The 19,776-nt window shown below is 42.7% G+C and overlaps 1 protein-coding gene across 1 annotated transcript in view; it reads left to right on the top strand.

Moving 5' to 3' along the window:
- The window catches only part of LOC123840651 (acyl-coenzyme A synthetase ACSM5, mitochondrial-like), a 120,486-nt gene extending 104,187 nt beyond the window's left edge, over positions 1-16,299 (top strand). The window contains 10 exon segments of the mRNA XM_064592736.1: positions 1,213-1,292; positions 3,000-3,123; positions 3,733-3,813; positions 3,958-4,059; positions 13,573-13,700; positions 13,794-13,837; positions 13,840-13,899; positions 14,083-14,084; positions 15,666-15,776; positions 16,189-16,299. Of these exon segments, the coding sequence (XP_064448806.1) occupies positions 1,213-1,292; positions 3,000-3,123; positions 3,733-3,813; positions 3,958-4,059; positions 13,573-13,700; positions 13,794-13,837; positions 13,840-13,899; positions 14,083-14,084; positions 15,666-15,776; positions 16,189-16,299 (843 nt within the window).
- The last annotated feature ends 3,477 nt before the right edge of the window (positions 16,300-19,776 follow it).

Here is a 19,776-nt window from a genome sequence, read left to right as displayed (position 1 = left end):
CGCTCCAGGTTTCCATCCGGGGGGGCTGCCCTAAAGTCCTTGCCCCACCGCTACCAGTCTGCAAGTCTGTGCCCAGTCCCCAGCGCGGGAAGCTATGGCTCACTGGTGGTGTAGGATCCTGATGGCTCGGCTCCCTCCCTCTTCCTTTTATCCTGCCATATGTGCCCGCAGAATCACGGTTCCCTGCTTCGTACCTCGAAACCAAATGCCTGCAATATTCTGTTTGTAGAGATCCAGATCTATCTTTTTACATCTCAAGCTGATTTCGTGGGTGTTCAGAGTGATTTGGTAGATATCCAGCTCAATTCCGGGGACCAGTTGGAATAGGGTCCCCTACTCCGTCATCTTTTCCCTCCTCATTACTCAGCCTTTAAAAAGAAGGAATGACACGTGCTATATCATGGATGAATCTTGACGACATTATGTTGAGTGAGCTAATAAGCCAGGCACAAAAGGATGGATACAGTATGGTTCACTTATATCATGTATCTAGAGTAGTTAAAGTCATAGAGACAGAAAGTAGAATGCTCAGGAACTGGGGGAAAGAAGAAACGGGGAGGTATCATGTAATGGGTACGGAGTTTCCATTTGGGAAGATTTTTTGAAGTTCTGGAGATGGATAGTGGTGATGGTTGCACAACAATGTAAATGTATTTATTGCCATTAGAGTGTACATTTTATGTAATGGTTAAAATGGTAAATTTTATGTGGTGTGTATTTTACCATAATATAAAAGAAAGATGTCTGCCAGGACTGCAATTATCTTAAGGTTTGACTGGGAATAGAGAATCTATTTAAAAACCCACTCATGTGGTTTTTAGATGTCTTAAGTTTCTCATTGGCTATTGGCCAAAAGTTTCAGTTTCTTACTGTATACACTCAAGTATACTGACAACATGGTGGCCTGTTTTCCCCAGAGCAAGTAACTCAAGATAGGTAGTCTTTGTATAATCTCAAAAGTGGCATCTGTCACTTCTGTGGTATGCTATTGGTCACACAGACCAACTTGGTTCAATGTGGGAAGGGGCCCCACAAGAGTAAAAATATTAGGAAGTGACATCACTCAGGGCCATCTTGGACTGGAAGGCACACACAGTTTTCACCTTCTCTCCTCTGGTAGTGAGAGTATGAAGATCCAGTTCACCTGCTCCATCTCCACGAAGTCCCACCCCAGACCTCTAAGAAGATCTTCTACCCGTTGTTTTTGTTTAGACTCTCTCCAGATTCCCGATCACCACCCTCTGCTGTGTCCCCACCATCTTCCGGCTGCTGGTACAGGAGGATCTCACCAGGTACAGCCAGCCCATCTGTTTGGCGCTTTGGGGACCTAAGTATGTGGATATACAGCAGTTTATGTACACATGCACACCCATCCTCTCGGCCAACTCTGTCTCTGTCTCATCTCTCTCTCTCTCTCTCTCTCTCTATATATACACACACATATATACACACATACATCTGTGATTCTTTCTATACAGAATATATATCTAGAATATTATATATATCTGTGTTCCTCTATCTCACACACACACATGCTCAAGCATACACATCTATATCCTTTGCAGATGCCCTCCAAAAATGAACTTCTGCACCACCACCTCCTGCCCAGGAATTTGCATCCAGATGGAATTGGATAGATTTAAGAGAGTCTGAAATTTTAGCACTTGAGGTGGGCTGTCTCTCCACAAGGGCATCTCTCAGCAGTGTGTCTTCTACTTCTGTGAGGTTGGAGAAATTGTTGGATAATTGTTAGCCACCCGTGGAGTGGGATTTGTGGCCAGGGCCTTAGGTTTGGGGGACCAGCAAGCCCACCGTAGTAGATGTTCCATCCCTCAGGCCCAGACTAACTCCATTCGGCCACTCTCCGAGTGAATGCCATTGGATATCCCACTGAAGGCAACAGACTCTGTGTACGTGTGGCTCCCATCCTGGGTGAATCCAAAGGAACATCTGCTAGCAGGACAAGTCTAGTTGCTGAGGTGTATGGACAGAGACCTATGACCTTAAGTAGCTTACTGACTCTGATCTATGTTTGCCTCTTCTATTGTCTCCCCTCATCCCATGTATCTGTCCATGAAGCACCTAAGGGGGAGTTCTTACATGATTCCCCTGGTGAATTCTTCTCTAATGTAAGAATTTATCCCATTCATTCATCTGTCATGTATACCTTAAGATCAAGGTTTTAACTGCAAGCAGACTCTGAATAACTTGTTGAAGAACAGTTTGGTTGAAAGGTACTAGGTAATACTAATTAATAGTCAAACCAAGTTTATCCAAAGGAAAAAAAATGGTTGAAATGTATTTGCAACCACCAATTTTTTACATTTTGGATAATTTGTTGAATGGAGGGGTAGTTTTACAACATATGTTGGAATTTTGGGCCCATTTGTCAGAATTGTCAGATTCCTAGGGGGCTACTTCCTACCTTTTAAATTTGTAATCAGCTTATCTTTTCTTCTTAAAACGATTTTATTTATTTATTTGAGAGAGAGAGAACACAAGCCGAAGGGGAGGGGCAGAGAGGGATAAGCACGTTGCCCCGCTGAGCGGGGAGCCAGGTGCAATGCGGGGCTCGATCCCAGGACCTTGAGATCATGATCCGAGCCGAAGACAGACGCTTAACTGACTGAGTCACCCAGGTGCCCCATGTAATTGGTTTATCTTTTTTAACCAGGTGGTTGTCCTAACCAATTTATTATCAGTTTGTTTTCAACTAAGTTATTTTGGCCAGTTCACCTGGAGTTTGCTGTTATGCCAAAACCTACTTATATGAGGTTCCGATTTTATTCCAAAATCAGATAGGATTGATTTTTTAAAAAAATTATCCGCCCATGAGGAATATGCCTGCAAAGCCAGAGGATGGGGCACTTGGAACAGATGATAAAGCCTGGACTTTACCCTCCAGTGGCTTTAGATGTGTAGACCTGAGCAGCATTGTTGGGTCCCGTGGGGGCTGGAGGGATCCTGACACGGGTGGTCTTGTTTTCCAACTGAGAAAGGTACCAGTTTCAGAGCCTGAGGCACTGTTTGACTGGAGGAGAGGCACTGAATCCTGACGTGAGAGAGAAGTGGAAGAGCCAGGTGGGCCTGGAGCTGCATGAAGGCTATGGCCAGTCTAAAACAGTGAGTGCTACTGGGGCCCGGGTCCCTGCCGCAGGTCATCTCCACCTGCACCCTCAGCCACTTGGTGGAGATGACCAGCCTGAAGAGCCTCCTGCCTTCCTGGCTGTGACACCCATCAGGGACTGCCCTGCCCCCTGGGAGAAGCTGATAACAAAATCCCATCAGCTTCTCTTCCCTTTTGGTTTAAAAGATAAAGTGATTTCACAATGACACCATAGCCAGCAAACCTACTCTCACGACTGCAGGTACCATTTGTCTCCACCAGGACAGCCTCCATCTGTCTCTGGTCAGAGCCCAGGATCTTACCCAGTATTCCCCACAGCCATCCGGGCAGCAGAGAGTTGGGGGTCAACTGAGTCTTTTGGCTTAGCGACACATTTGGTTCTTTATGTGTCAGTGTCCAGTAGGGCATTCAATAAATGTTTGTTGACTATGGGAAGAAGAGAAGGAAGGAAGGGAGGCAGAAGGAAGGGAGAGAAATGAAGAGCAGGTCGGAGAGGGGAGGGAGAAGTAGCGGTAGAAGGCAGAGTGAGAGAAAAGGTAGACACCAGGAAGGGGAAGAAGCTACAGGGATACGTCTCCACCTTTCTGGACCTGCTTTCTCTCCAGGTTTTAATCTGTGCCAATTCAAAAGGCATGAAAATCAAGTCTGGATCCATGGGGAAAGCATCTCCACCTTATGATGTGCAGGTAGGCAGCCTCCCCCAACTGTTGTTGAGGCTTGGCTCAAAGAGGAGAGCAAAATGCATGTGCTGGTTAGCATCAGCAAGCTCAGCTGGTGGGGTGGTCTGGCTGTGCAGATATCCAGACACGGCCCTGTGATCTCTCTGCCAGATCATGGATGATGAGGGCAACATCCTATCTCCAGGAGAGGAGGGGAATATTGCTGTCCGAGTCAGGCCCACCTGGCCCTTCTGTTTCTTCAGTTGCTATTTGGTAAGTGGCAGGGAATGGCCATTTTCACAGTGATTTCTGTGTGTCGAGTGTTGTGTTCTAATATTTATAAATACTTACTTGTTTAACCCTTGTAATAACTGCATGAGGTAGGTTGGCACTATTATTGATAAGGTGCTATTATTGATAAGGAAATGAGAAAGATTGACTTACCCAATGTCAGGCAACTAGTATGTCCAGGACGTGAATTTAAGCATGGGTATGTCTGAGAGAGCAAATTTATAACACGGGACACCCCATCATTTTAATGATGAGAATTTTTTTTTAAAGCTTTTATTTATTTGAGAGAGGGAGAGTGAGCACAAGAGAGCACAAGCAGGGGTTAGGGGCAGGCAGAGGGAGAAGCAGACTCCCCACCGAGCAAGGAGCCCGATGTGGAGCTGGATCTCAGGATCCCGAGATCATGACTTGAGCTGAAGGCAGCCATTTAACCACCTCAGCTACCCAGGTGCCCCTAATGATGAGAAATTGCAGCTCAGAGAAGAGAAGGGACTTCACAAAAGTCAAACTGCAATTTGTGTCAGAGCCTAATTTCAGGATTCTTTTTGTCTTAAGTCTTGTGTGGCTCAGAGGGGGTCTGTTGGCAGGGCTGTGTCCTAGGATTCTAGTCTAAGTTTCTGTGATAATCCAGGAATGACCTCTCCCTTGTGCCTGCTTTGGTGGGTGTTTATGATGCGCTTTCTTTTTGTTAGACCCTTCTCTATAAAGCTCTACTGACATGGTTTTCAACTTGGTGGCACATTAGAAAACCTTGGAAACTTCAAAACATGACTGGTACTCAAGCCCCACTTGATGAGATTAAACTTTCTGATGATGTGGATCAGTTCCCCTGGTGATTCGAAAGTGCAGCCAAGGTTGAGAACCATGGCTTTGTAAGGAATTCCATCTGGCATGTATATGATGCCATCCGTCAGCTACAACACTAGAAGGAAGAGATAAAGATAAGTCCATTTGTTTTTAAAATGGTGAGTATGTATTTTAGTGGCTTTTTTGTGATTACAAGAGAGATAGTCTTTCATGGTATTTCATTTAAAGTCACAGAAACTTACCTACCAGAATAAAGAAACAAACAACTCCCCCCCCCAAAAAAAAAACCCCAAACAACAACACAGTAATACACCAAGCAGAGATAATTTTAAAATTTTAGTGTATTTCCATCTAATCATTTTTTTAAATTTTTTATTGTTATGTTAATCACCATACGTTACACCATTAGTTTTTGATGTAGTATTCCGTGATTCATTGTTTGTGCCGTCTAATCATTTTTGTAAGCAATAGCAAATCCTTGACTTTTCTGAATAATTCATTCATTATTTATTGAGTGGCTACTTCATGCCATTAAGTCTATAGCAATGACAGAAAGACAAGACCTGGTCCTCACAGGGCTCACATACAGGACCCTTGTGGGTCTGTGATCGTTCCATTGAGAGAGTCAAGTGATTTGTAGAGTTATTTGCTGGACAGGAATCTTTACTTTTTTCAACTTTTTCTTTTCAGCACCAGCTGTTGGTTTTCTTCTTGGGTCATTTTTAACCAAGGGAAAAAAAAAAAAACATTAAATCTCAGTATTATGCTAAGCAAAGTAAGTCAGTCAGAGAACAACAAATACCATATGATTTCACTCCTATGTGGAATTTAAGAAACAAAACAGACGAACATAGGGGGGAAAAAAGAGGGAAACCATAAAACAGACTCATAACTATAGAGAACAAACAGGGTTGATGGAGGGGAAGTGGATGGGGAATGGAGATGGGTATTAAGGAGGGCACTTGTGGTAAGCACTGGGTGTTGTAGATAAGTGATGAATCACTAAATTCTATTCCTGAAACTAATATTATACTCTATGTTAATTGGAATTTAAATAAAAGCTAAAAACTAATAAAAATAAAAAGATAAAAAAAAATCTCAGAAAAAAGTGATCTGTCATGTCAACCTGGTCAGAAATAAAAGTTTGATATATTCATACATAGCTAAGTTTTGGCAGTTTCTTCTGTTTAGTTGGTCGTTTGTTTTATCCCTGGACTGATACCATAGAGCCTCATCCAGGAAAACATTCTCATAACTCTACTAAAGCAAGCCTCTCCTTCTTCCTTAACTTCTTTAGAAATATTTTACCTACTCTCGGCTCTCTACTGTCTCATGTACATTTTAGAATCAAATTGTCAAATTCCATGGAAATTGGTTAATGAGTGTTCCTAAGTCTATAGATCAATTTGGGAGAATTAACATATTTATGATATTAAGTCTTTCTATCCTTCCATTTATATCTTCTTTACTGTTTTGTAGTTTTTTTTTTTTTAAGATTTTACTTATTTATTTATTTGACAGAGAGAGAGAGAGAGCACAAGTAGGCAGAGCGGCAGGCAGAGGGAGAGGGAGAAACAGGCTCCCCGCTGAGCAGGGAGCCTGATGTGGGGCTCGATCCCAGGACCCTGGGATCATGACCTGAGCCGAAGGCAGATGCTTAACTGACTGAGCCACCCAGGCGCCCTGTTTTGTAGAGTTTTAAGTTTTCTTTTTATACTTCTTTCAGATTTTGTGTGAGATTTATTTTAAGGTTTGTTTTTTTTTTAAGTGTAACTCTCTTTTTTTTTTTTTAAGATTTTATTTATTTATTTGACAGAGAGAGTGAGAGAGCGAGAGCAGGAACACAAGCAGGGGGAGTGGGAGAGGGAGAAGCAGGCTTCCGGCCGAGCAGGGAGCCCGATGAGGGACTTGATCCCAGGACCCTGGGATCATGACCTGAGCTGAAGGCAGACACTTAACAACTGAGCCACCCAGGCGCCCTATTTTAAGGTTTTGACAGCTTAGTTTTTTGCTTTTTTTCTCTGAATGCAGTTTTAAAATTGAGGCATAATTTACATACAGTAAGTGTACCTACATTACATGTATATAGGTCAATGACTTTTGACCCATGTATACACTTGTGTGACCATCACCACAATCAAGATATAGAACATCCTTATCACCCAAAAGAGTTCCCTTGTGCCCCCCAGCAGTCATTCCCCAAGCCATTGGCAATTGCTAAATTATTTGGTGTTGCTAATAGAATACTTTTGCCTTTTTTTTTTTTAAAGAACTTTATGTAAATGGAATCATAAAGCATTCATATTTGTGTGTCTGGTTTCTTTTTTTTTTTTTTTAAGATATTTATTTATTTAACAGAGAGAGAAAGCATAGAAGCAGGGGGAGAGGCAGAGGGAGGGGGAGAAGCAGGCTCCCTACTGAGCAGGGAGCCGGCATGGGGCTCGATTCCAGGACCCTGGGATCATGACTTGAGCCAAAGGCAGACGCTTAACCAACTAAGCCACCCAGGCACGCCTGGTTTCTTTTTTCTTTTTCTTTTTTTTAAAGATTCATTTATTTGAGAGAGAGAGAGAGAGAGAAAACACAAGCAGGGGGAGCGGCAGGCAGAGGGAGAGGGAGAAACAGGCTCCCCGCTGAGCAGAAGACCTGACGTGGGGCTTGATCCCATGACCCTGGATCCTGACCTAAGCCGAAGGCAGATGCTTAACCGACTGAGCCACCCAGGCGCCCCCTGGTTTCTTTTTTTTTTTTTAAATTCATTTCTTATTTTATTTTTTAACTTAAATTTTACTTAGTTAACATACAGTGCAATATTGGTTTCTGGAGCAGAATTCAGTGATTCATCACTTACATACAACACCCAGTGCTCATCACACGTGCCCTCCTCAGTACCCATCGCCCATCTAGCCCATCCCCGATCCACCTCCCTCCATCAACCCTCAGTTTATTCCCTATCATTTAGAGTCACTTAATGATTCATTTCCCTCTCTCCTTTTTTTCTTCCCCCCCTTCCCTTATGTTCATCTGTTTTCTGTCTTAAATTCCGCATATGAGTGAGATCTATGGTATTTGTCTTTCTCTGACTTATTTCGCTTAGCATAATACACTTTAGCTCCATCCATGTCATTGCACATGGCAAGATTTCATTTTTTGATGGCTGAGTAATATACCATTATATATACATACCATATATACATACCAAATATACATGTATACGTAGATACATAGATGTGATAGATACATACACACACACACACACATACATACACACCACATCTTCTTTATCCATTCATCAGTCAGTGAACACTTGGGCTCTTTCCATAGTTTGGCTATTGTTGATAATGCTACTATAAACACTGGGATGCATGTAACCCTTTAAATTTGTATTTTTGTGTCCTTTGGGTAAATACCTAGTAGCACAATTGCTGGATCATAGGGTAGTTCTGTTTTAACTTTTTGAGGCACCTCTATACTGTTCTCCAGAGTGGCCATACGCGTTTGCATTCCCACCAACAGTGTAAGAGGGTTCCCCTTTCTCCACACCCTCGCCAACACCTGATGTGTCCTGTGTTGTTAATTTTAGCCATTCTGACAGATGTGTGGTATCTCATTGTGGTTTTGATTTGTATTTCCCTGACCAGTGATGTTGAGCATCTTTACATGTGTCTGTTAGCCATCTGGATGTCTTCTTTGGAAAAGTGTCTATTCATGTCTTCTGCCCATTTCTTAACTGGATTGTTTGTTTTTTGGGTGTTGAGTTTGAGAAGTTCTTTATAGATCTTGGATACTAACCCTTCATCACATATGCCATTTGCCAATATCTTCTCCCATTCCGTAAGCTGCCTTTTAGTTTTGTTGATAGTTTCCTTCGTTGTGCAGAAGCTTTTTATCTTGATGAAGTCCCAGTCGTTCATTTTTGCTTTTGTTTTCCTTTCTGGCATTGTCTAGTAAGAAACTGTTACGGCCGAGTCAAAGAGGTTTCTGTCTGTGTTCTCCTCTAGGATTTTGATGGTTTCCTATCTCACATTGAGGTCTTTCATCCATTTTGAATTTATTTTTGTGTATGGTGTAAGAAAATTTCACTCTTCGCATATTGCTGTACAGTTTTCCCAACACCATTTGTTGAAGAGACTGTCTTTTTTCCATTGGAAATTCTTTCCTGTTTTATTGAAGATGAGTTGACCCTACCTATAGTTTTGGGTCCATTTCTGGGTTCTCTATTCTGTTCCATTGATTTATTTGTCTGTTTTTGTGCCAGTATCATACTGTCTTGATGACTACAGCTTTTTAACATAGCTTGAAATATGGAATCGTGATGCCTCATTTTGTTTTTCTTTTTCAGGATTGCTTTGGCTATTTAGGGTGTTTGTGGTTCCATACACATTTTAGTATTGTTTGTTCTAGGTCTGTGAAAAATGCTGGTGGTATTTTGATAGGGTTACATTAACTGTATAGTTTGTTTTGGGTAGTATAGACATTTTAACAATGTTCTTCTAATTCATGAGCATGGAATGTTTTTCCATTTCTTTGTGTCCTCTTCAGTTTCTTTCATAAGTGTTCTATAGTTTTCAGAGTACAGATCTTTTTCGTCTTTAGTTAGGTTTATTCCTAGGTATCTTATTATTTTTGGTACAATTGCAAATGGGATCGATTCTTTGATTTATTTTCCTGCTGCTTCGTTATTGGTATATAGAAATGCAACAGGTTTCTGAACAATGATTTTATATCTTGCAACTTTGCTGAATTCATGTATGAGTTCTAGCAATTTTTTGGTGGAGTCGTTCAGGTTTTCTACATAGAGTATTATGTCATCTGCAAGGGAAAGTTTGACTTCTTCCTTGCCAATTTTGATACCTTTTATTTCTGTTTGTTGTCTGATTGCTGAGGCTAAGATAAGATGTCCAGTACTATGTTAAATAGTAATGGTGAGAGTGGACATCCTTGTCTTATTCCTGACCGTGTGGGAAAGGTTGTCAGTTTTTCCCCATTGAGGATATTTGCTGTGGATTTTCTGTATATGGCCTTTATGATGTTGAGATATGTTCCATCTATCCCTACTTTGTTAAGTGTTTTTATCAGGAAAGGATTCTGTATTTGATCAAATGCTTTTTCTGCATCTACTGAGGATCATATGGTTCTTATTCTTTCTTTTATTAATGTGGTGTATCATGTTGATTGATTTGCAAATATTGAACCATCCCTGCAGCCCAGCAATAAATCCCACTTGATCGTGGTGAATAATTATTTTAATGTACTGTTGAATTTGATTTGCTAGTATTTTATTGAGACTTTTTGCGTCCATGTTCATCAGGGATATTGGCCTATAATTCTCCTTTTTCGTGGGGTCTTTGTCTGGTTTTGGAGTTAAGGTAATGCTAGCTTTGTAGAATGAGTTCAGAAATTTTCCTTCCATTTCTTTTTTTTTTTTTTTTTTAACAGTTTGAGGAGAATAGTTATTAACTCTTCTTCAAATGTCTGGTAGAATTCCCCTGGGAAACTATCTGGCCCTGGACTTTTGTTTGTTGGGAGATTTTTGATTACTGATTCAATTTATTTGCTGGTTATGGGTCCATTCAAATTTTGTTTCTTCCTGTTTCAGTTTTGGTAGTTTGTAGGTTTCTAAGAATTTGTCCATTTCTTCCAGGTTGCCCAGTTTGTTGACATATAATTTTTCATAGTATTCTCTTATAATTGTTTGTATTTCTGTGGTGTTGGTTATGATCTCTTCTATTTGTGATTTTTCTCTATTTGGGTCCTTTCTCTTTTCTTTTTGATAAGTCTGGCTGGGGTTTATCAATTTTATTAATTCATTCAAAGAACCAGCTCTTAGTTTTGTTGATCCATTCTACGGGAGTTTTTTGTTTGTTTCTATATCATTTATTTCTGCTCTAATCTTTATTATTTCCCTTCTTCTGCTGGCATTAGGCTTTATTTGCTATTCTTTTTCTAGCTTCTTTAGGTGTAAGATTAGGTTGTGTATTTGAGGCTTTTTTTGCTTCTTGAGGTGGGCCTGTATTGCAGTATAGTTCCCTCAAGGACTGCCTTTGCTGCATCTCAAAGGTTTTGGACTATTGTGTTTTCATTTACATTCTTTTCCATGTATTTTTTAATTTCTTCCTTAATTTCCTGGTTAACCCATTCATTCTTTAGTAGGGTGTTCTTTAACCTCCATGTATTTGTGGTCTTTGCAAATTTTTTCTTGTGGTTGACTTCTTAGTTTCTTAGCGTTGTGATCAGAAAATAGGTATGGTATGATCTCAATCTTTTTGTACTTGTTGAGAGCTGATTTGTGACTAGTATGTGATCTATTCTGGAGAATGTCCCATGTGCACTCGAAAAGAACGTGTATTCTGCTGCTTTAGGATGAAATGTTCTGAATATATCTGTTAAGTCCATCTGGTGCAGTGTGTCATTCCAAGCCATTGTTTCCTTGAATATTACTATGTTTTAATAAGTTGCTGAGTTCCCTAAATCTACCTTCATGGTCCATCACCTTTCTTTCCCTCTTCTTTTCAACTTCATTATTTTCCATAATTTTATCTTCTGATTCACTGATTCACTCTTCTGTTTCATCCATCTTGGTTTTTATGCCCTCCATTTGGAATTGCATCTCAGTTATAACATTTTAAATTTTGGTCTAACTAGATTTTAGTTCTTTTATCTCTGCATTAAGGGATTCTCTACTGTCTTGTATGCTTTTTCAAGCTCAGCTAGTATCCTATTAATTGTTGTTTTAAATTCTAGTTCAGACATCTTACTTATATCATATTGATTAAATCCCTGGCCATGAGTTCTATTTCCTCTTCTTTCTTTTGGGGTGAATTTCTCCATATCATCATTTTGTCCAGAAAAGAAAAGAAGAAAGAAAAAGAAAAAAGAAAACAACAACAACAAAACAAAAAAACTAGATCCTGGGTGTGTCTTGGTCTGCTTGTCAAAAGAATCTAGATCCCAAAATAAGAAAGGAAAAAAATAAAATATAATGAAAGTAAACAAAAAAATAGTATATATAGATGGTATATATAAAAACAAAAATTTTTTAAATTAAAAAATTTTTTAAAAGAATTGAAAAAATAAGAAAATAAATGAAAAAAAATAAAGAATAAAAGTATAAAGGAGGCTAGATACTATTTTCCCCTAGAGCTGAAGCTTTGCAGCCCTCTCTGATCAGAAGACTTTGTGTGAACGAGTTGTTTGTGCTGGTCTTCTGGGGGAGGGGCCTGTTGCAGGATTCTCAGGTGGACTTACTTAGTGGAAATGGGTCTCCAGTTTGCAGGGAGGCAGGGCTTGATGTAAGCAGCCCTGGACTCCACTAGGTGGTGCTGTTTTGCTCCTTGAAGGCTTTCAGTGATGATGGGCAGGTTAACTATGGCAGCCCCCCTCCCCCTTCCAGTCCCACAGTTGAAAGTTAATGCCCCCAACTCTTCAGTGAGCCCTCACAGAAGAGCAGTCAATCACTCTTGTGTCCCCGGTTTCCATCAGAACCCTGCATTCACCCTGCCTGTGTCTGAGCTTTTTATCTCAGGCATGCAACTGAATTTCAAAACTCCAAATTTTAGGGACTCCTGCAGGTCGGACTGTACTGGTCCTCTCCCACGCTTCTGCTGTTTGCCAGGCCTGTCCCAGGAAAGAGGTCACAGGACCTCGGAGTGATTCGCAGTTTATGGCAAAACAGAGCAGAAAGCCAGCACCTAGACTGGCTGTTCTCAGCCGGCTTCCACACTCCTGTGCCTGGGAACAGTGCAGCACTTAGGTGCCATCTGTTCTTCTTGCGACCCAGAGGATCCTGAGACCACAGTGTCACATGTGAGTTCTGCCCTGCTTCGCCACCTGAGCACCCTTAAGCCAGGCATGTACCCATGGTAGCAGACTTCTAAAAGTTCTGATTTTGTGCTCCGCTGCTTATAATACTTTGTGGTAGCCTGCACCGTGGGCTCCCTCCCTGCTGCTCCCTCCACAGCTATGCCTCCCCAAATTCAACCTCTGCACCTCCTACCTACCAAAAGGTGGCCCCTTTTCTACTTGTGGACTTGCAGTTTTTGTTCTCTCAGACCTCTGATTGATTTCTTAGGTGTTCCAAATGATTTATAGCTATCTAGCTGTATTCGAGGGACGAGACAAGCTTAGGGTGCCCCTGATCCTCTGCCGTCTTAACTCCCTGTCTGGTTTCATTTATTCAGCATAACTGTGTGTTTTGAGACATACCTGGATAGTTGCACACAGCAGTAATTTGGTTTTTTCTTGTTGAGTAGTAGCTTCTTGAAAGCTTTGAGACTCAGAGTTTGATTAGTTTTTCCTCCTTCCTCTCCTCTTGTCTTTTGGACATCTGCTCACTTTCTACCTTCAGTGATTCCTGAGCACAAAGAGTATCAGTGTGTTCTTTTATCCTAAAAAACAGAGCCAATGGCCCTGTGTCCACCCTCCTGCATTCAACTATGCTTCCTCGGACCCTTCCAAGGGATGGTAGCAAGTGGCTGTCCTTAATCATTTCCTGGCATCTCCTTCCATTTAAAAGAGGGAAAAAATGCACAAATTCACAGCTCCTCGTCCAGTGGGAAATTGTGGCCAGCATGGTCTCTTGGAACTGCTTTTAGGGGTCCCCAGCCTCCTGCACGGGCCTTCGAGGGCTGTGGCTGGCTTGAGTGGCTGTGCCAAGATGGCCCCTCACATACTTACTTTGTCTTCCAGAACAATCCTCAGAAGACAGAGGCTTCAGAACGAGGGGACTTTCACATCACAGGGGACCGAGCCCACAAGGACAAGGATGGCTACTTTTGGTTCACAGGAATAAATGATGATGTGATCAATTCCTCAAGGTCAAGCTGACTGCTCTGTCCTTCTGCTTTTGAAGCTTTGTCGCGGGGGAGGTGGGAAGCAGTCACTTGGAAGAGTTTGTTTTTCTCTTCCAGCTACCGGATTGGGCCCGTTGAAGTGGAAAATGCCCTTGCTGAGCACCTGTTGTTCTGGAGGCTGCTGTGGTCAGCAGCCCAGACCCCGTCAGAGGGGAGGTAACTAGTCCAGCCAAGAACATTGCCTCCTGGTTCTATACCTGTTTGCACCCAGCAGAGTAAGCTCCACCGAGGTACTACAAAGTCTGAAATGCCACCATCGGGCACCCATTCCTTTTGGTTAAGCATTACCCTCCTGTCTTTAGAGACATACTTTTGGGTCGAATGGACCCAGAACTGGGTCCAAAAGAGGTGGACTGTTGGAAAGAGATCTTGGCAGTGGGTGCAGGCTCTGTCATCCATCCTGGCCAATAAAGAGTCCTTTCCCATTTGCAGATGAGGCTATAGCAAGCACACCAGACATGGCTGCTGATGGTTCTAACCTGGGAGGAATATCCACCTTAAGGGATTACAAAGTAAGTATCCAAAGTGACCCTGATGTATCAGAAGGATGGGCCAAATTTAATAAGCTGACCTTCCTCGGGAGAAATGCAAATTCCTTCCCATGGGTCCCAGAGGAATAGATAGAATGGGAGAGATGAAGCTCATAGGTAGGCCTGTGTGCTTTTCACTGGCTGTAAATCCAACATAATCCTACAGTATAGTGTAGTTACCTTATGAAAGTTAGTACAACATCAGGCAGTGTTCTCAGAAGCACCAGGGCCAGAGGAGTGGGTCTCTAAGTCAGGGCCCTAGACTACTCATAGCTGCATCATCTGGGATTCTTATTTAAAATACAGATTTCTAGACCTCAAATCAGTCTTGCTGAATTAGAGTGAGTGAGGATGCAGCCCAAGGCTTCTTCATTTTGACCAGAAGCCCCTAGCCAAGTGATTCTGATGCCAATTAAACTTTGAGGCCAATGATGTAGAATAAGGAAGGTGGGAGCCCTATGTATATTCTGGAGAAATCACACCTGGAAAAGTACACCTAGCTTTGTATACCCCAAATTAGCTGGGGTTGTGACAAATGGCTGTGTGCGGTTAATCTACATATAGTACTCAGAACAGAGCCTGGCACATAGAAAATACTCAATAAATGTTTGGTAGTTTTAACAATCAGAGAGAGCCTTTCCTAATAACCAGATCTATCTGAAAGTGAAATGTAATGAGATGCCCACCTTTAGGAAGCATGCAAAGATGGTGAACCCCCACCTAACAGGATGTTGTTGACAGAGCTGTATGCTGAGGTGGGTAGCAGGCTACTGGCCTTTGAATTCTTCCACTCCTGTCAGAAACCATGTTCTGTTGTACCCCTCGTCCTTGGTGGGAGGCAGCCTGCAAAGCAAGGCTCAGGCAGAAACAACCAAGGTACAGAATGTCCCCTCAGGACAGAGGGCACTGAAACTGTGCCGCAAAATGTTTGCTGCTTGCAAACACTTGTACAGGCAGGCTCAGAAATACACACCTCCCCTTGGAAGTGGTGTGCATTATTCCCAATCCTGCCTATTCAAGCCTCTGCTAATTTTCCCGTGAGAACGATTTGGAAGTAATGGACCCTGAGGAGTGTGTGAAGCTCCTTTCTCCACAAAGTATTTGCATCAGAAAAGAAGCTCGTTGGCTACTCATGTTGTTATTATCAGGAGAGGGGAGCAGTTTGGGGAATAGGTAGAATCCTGGAATCATTCCACAAAAGCCAGTGTTTCCAATAGTTGGTCCTGGAATGGAGGCAACAGGGGAAAAAAAATGGTGTTGTCCATTTTGCTGGCTGAGCCAGAGGAGCTGGTAGGACTTTCATGCTTAGGTGGCAAAAGGAAGAAAAAGTTGTTATAAAGGGCCTGATTCTTTCTGATTTTGGAGGGTTTGTTTTTGTTTTCCTCTGGCAGGTGGTGAGGCATTTATTGTCCTTTCTCCAGCTTACTTCTCTCAAGATCCTAAGAAACTAACCCAGGAGCTCCAAGACCATGTGAAAAGGGTGACCGCTCCATACAAGTACCCCAGGAAGGTAAACAGCAGGGGCTCTAGGACTTGATGAGCTGAGAAATCCCCTGAGCACACACTACATTGGCTCTCAGTCAGGGCCAAGCCCGGGGTGGGGGGTGCGTGATGAAGGTACAAATAACCGAGCTTCTCCTTCAGCCTTTTCTCCCTGTTTCCTCACTGGACCCTCCCCAAACCACATTTTATTCCTACTCTAAGAAGTGACAGACACTGGATTTGGGGGGTGGGAGGGTGGGGGGGATGGTGCTGAATCTCTGCGGGCAAGGTCATGTGCCCCAGACTAGCCATTTTGGTCATTGCCATTTAGAGAAAACTATGAATCATGGAGGCTTTCCAACAAAGTGACAGAGGGTATGAAGTCATAAGTCTTTCTAGGAAATGATGATTTCAAACTGTTTTTGTCTTATGGTCACTAGGTGGCCTTTGTTTCAGAATTGCCCAAGACGGTTTCTGGAAAGATCCAGAGGAATAAATTGAGAAGCCAAGAGTGGGGGGAGTTGAGAGGCAACCCCCGAAAGGCCCGATAGGCCTCTGAAGCTTCTAAGAGGAACTGTTGGGATCACTGGTTAGTCCTTGTTTAGAGCATCATCCCTTCAACCCTATGGACATCAAAGGCTTTCAGTTTCAAATGGGCATCTCCAAAATCGCTGGGAGGAGCCTGGAACAGAGTGGAAGAATGTCACTAGCCCAGAGTGCACAGCCCCTGCCAGTCTAGCATATGTTTGATGCCTTGACTTCCCCCTCCTCTCTCTGAAGGCAACCTCAGCAGCTGATGCTCTGAAGGACAGGTCACCATAAAGTCAGGGCTCCTATGATCTCATTCACTGCCGGTCATTCAGGGCCGGTGGGGGTGTAACCACTTGATCCTTTTGATAAAGCCATTTGATAATCATATCCAGGGCCATGAAAAATTGGTCCTACCCTTTTGCTCAGAAATGCCATCTTTGGTAATCACTACAAAAGATAGGATTCAAGGATATTTACTTGAACATTGTTTAAAACTGTAAAAAAAAAAAAAAGGAAAAAGAAAAAAAATCAATGTCCAACCAATAGGACAATGATTAAGTTGTAGTAGATTAACTCAGTAACATATTATGTGACCTTTAAAAATATGCCTTGGGGCCACCTTGAGCTAAATTAATTTTAAGTCATAATAAAAATAATATATGTGTAGTGGAGAACCATAACTTTGAAAGGTAAAGGAAAAACTATGGAAAAAAAGCCTGAAAGGAAATACTTATGTTAAAAGTATTGAAAATAGTGGATGATAGTTTTCTCCTTTCCTCTGCGTTTCTCTATTTTCCAAGCTTTCTCAGTGAGCATGTGTAACTATTGTAATGAAAAAATTATCTTAAAGAAACAATTCCCCCAAACCACACTCTGCCTCCAACACATCATCCCTCAAAGACTAGTGTATTACGTTGTGACCACAAAATACACAAGGACCCAAAACCACATCTCAGTCCCAGAAACAGAAAGAGGCGGCTCTGGGCCTCTGAGACCAGCCCTATGCAGAGACGAAGCAGATGGAAACTCAACGTGATCTTCAGTGCTGCTTAGCCAAACCCCAAGATCTCCATTCACCCACCAATCAATATTTATTGAGCACCTACTCAGTGCTGGGCTCTGGGAATGCAACAATAAGCAAAAGCCAGCCCAGTCAGCACCTGTATTAATCTGTCTGGACTGACAAAGTACTACAGACTGGGAGGCTTGCTTGCTTTCTCTCTCCTTCCTTCCTTCCTTCCGTCCGTCCGTCCGTCCGTCCTTCCTTCCTTCCTTCTTTCCTTCCTTCCTTCCTTCCTTCCAACGTTGGAAGTCCAAGATCAAGGTGTCAGCAGGGTTAGTTTAATTCTGAGGCTCTCTCTTTGGTTTGTAGACGGCTGTCTTCTCCTATGTCCTCACATGATCTTCCTTCTGTATATGTCTGTCTCCTGATCTCCTCTTCTTATAAGAACACCAGTCAGATTGGATGAGGGCCTGATGACCTCATTGTAACTTAATCACTTCTTTGAAGGACCCATCTCCAAATACAACCATATTTTGAGGTACTGGGGATTAGGACTTAAGCATATGAATTTGGGGGGACACGATTCAGCCCATGACACTACCCTTGTGGAGTTTACAGTTGAGTGGGGAGGCTGATGTTATTCATCAAAGAGTAAGGCAAATAATGTACCACTGTGATAAATACCATGAAGGAAAGAATTTAGTTAAAGTTGGACTGACCAAGACTGGGGGGACTCAAGGTAAAAGGACAGCCTTTCATAAGGAAGTCCCTGGTGAACTGGGATTGAAAGAAAAGTGGAAGTAAACTAAGTAAAGAGATTGGGGCCCAGCATTCTGAACAAAGGATACAGCGTGTGCAAAGGCCCTGATGGGGGGAGAAACAGGTTTGTGTTTCTAAGAACAGCACACTCAGCACCAGCTACGGTCAGGCACAGTTCTAAATATTTTAACTCTCAACTATCTTGTTGAACAGGTACTGATGACATTCTCATTTTACAGGTAGAACAAAGGGGTTAAGCAATTTGTAGTTCAGAATGACTGGGTTTAGGAATTTTGTCTTCAATGAGTGCTAGGGAGCCACTGAAGGTTTATGGCAGAGAAATGATCCTTAAAGTTTCAATAGCCCTTAAAAAGAAAAAAAAAAAAAAACTTCTCAAAATGATTTAGTTGTTCTTTAAGTCTTTTGTCTTTGTGGCCTTCCTGGGCTGAGTAAATTTTCTTTTTTTTTTTTTTTTAAAGATTTTGTTTATTTATTTGACAGAGACACAGTGAGAGAGGGAACACAAGCAGGGGGAGTGGGAGAGGGAGAAGCAGGCTTCCCGCTGAGCAGGGAGCCCGATGTGGGGCTCGATCCCAGGCCTCTGGGATCATGACCTGAGCCGAAGGCAGACGCTTAACGACTGAGCCACCCAGGGGCCCCGAGTAAATTTTCTTTATGTTAAAAGTGGAAATTCAGAGGGCTTTGGTATTTAGCCCAGACCCCATAGGCCTGACTCTGAAACCTCTTTAGTGCTCTTGGACTGGGGTTTGGAGTTGTGCATCAGACGCTGCTGGAATTCCTAATGAGCCCCCCAAAATGTCAGTTCCTTGAAAGCCAGGGGCTTGGATGGAAATGCCCCCCAGGGGAAGTGGCGCCTGCCATCACCATGTCATTGTGGTTACATTGCTCCCTTCTCTTAGACTCAATCTTAGATGCAGGGCGGATGATCCCTTGCCTCTTCTCCTCTTAGCCCCTGGGCTGAACCTGTCTGTTCTTCTCCAGCTGTAATCAGAGCTCCCTACCCTGGCCTTTGTCCAGACTTCAGTCAGCATAAGCCAAGGGTGATGAAGGGTGGGAGTGGGGGTGGGGAGGCCCACCCACCCCCAGCCCTCCCTGTCCACCCTTTTCCCCTCAATTTTCCCTCAAGCCCTCTCCCCACTCCACTGATGCACTTGGCCAACCTCCCTACCCCAAGCCAGCTCTCCACAGTTGCCTCAGCCCAGCCCAGCTCAGCTCCAAAAGGACAAAGGCTGAACTCCCAGCTGTGGCTGAACAGTTGGGAGCCAGGCACTACTAATCCACACTTCCCCACCAGCAGCCCCAGCCCTGGAAGTGCTGACAAGAACTGTTACCATCCCTCTCTTGACAATGTATTCCATGCCTGGCATTGTACTACATGCTCTGCTGAGGTCCTCCCACTCTGTTATTCCCCGCCTTCACTCACTCCCATGCTGCCTTTGGGATTGTGACTCTCTCCACATACCATCTGTGCTATAAATCAACTCACTTTTAACAGAAAGCATCTTTGCCCTAAGCTATATATATATATCTATATATATATATATAGCTGGAGTTCTGTTCATTTTTTTTCCCCCAATGCACACCAAAAGAACCGTGAACGTGAATGCTGCTTAACCAAAATCACCTTGCAAAACCCATGTTGGGGAAAATAGATCCAACCAATTTCTCACTCAAATCCTGAGAAGAAAGTATTAGAATCTCCACTTAACAGTTG

This window comes from Mirounga angustirostris, unplaced genomic scaffold (assembly GCF_029215605.1).
Source record: "Mirounga angustirostris isolate CCGP_5_RB_7025 unplaced genomic scaffold, mMirAng1.0.hap1 SCAF_5, whole genome shotgun sequence".
Classification (NCBI taxonomy): domain Eukaryota; kingdom Metazoa; phylum Chordata; class Mammalia; order Carnivora; family Phocidae; genus Mirounga; species Mirounga angustirostris.
The sequence above is the reverse complement of the archived record's forward strand: the minus strand, read 5'-3'. Positions and strand labels throughout refer to the sequence as shown.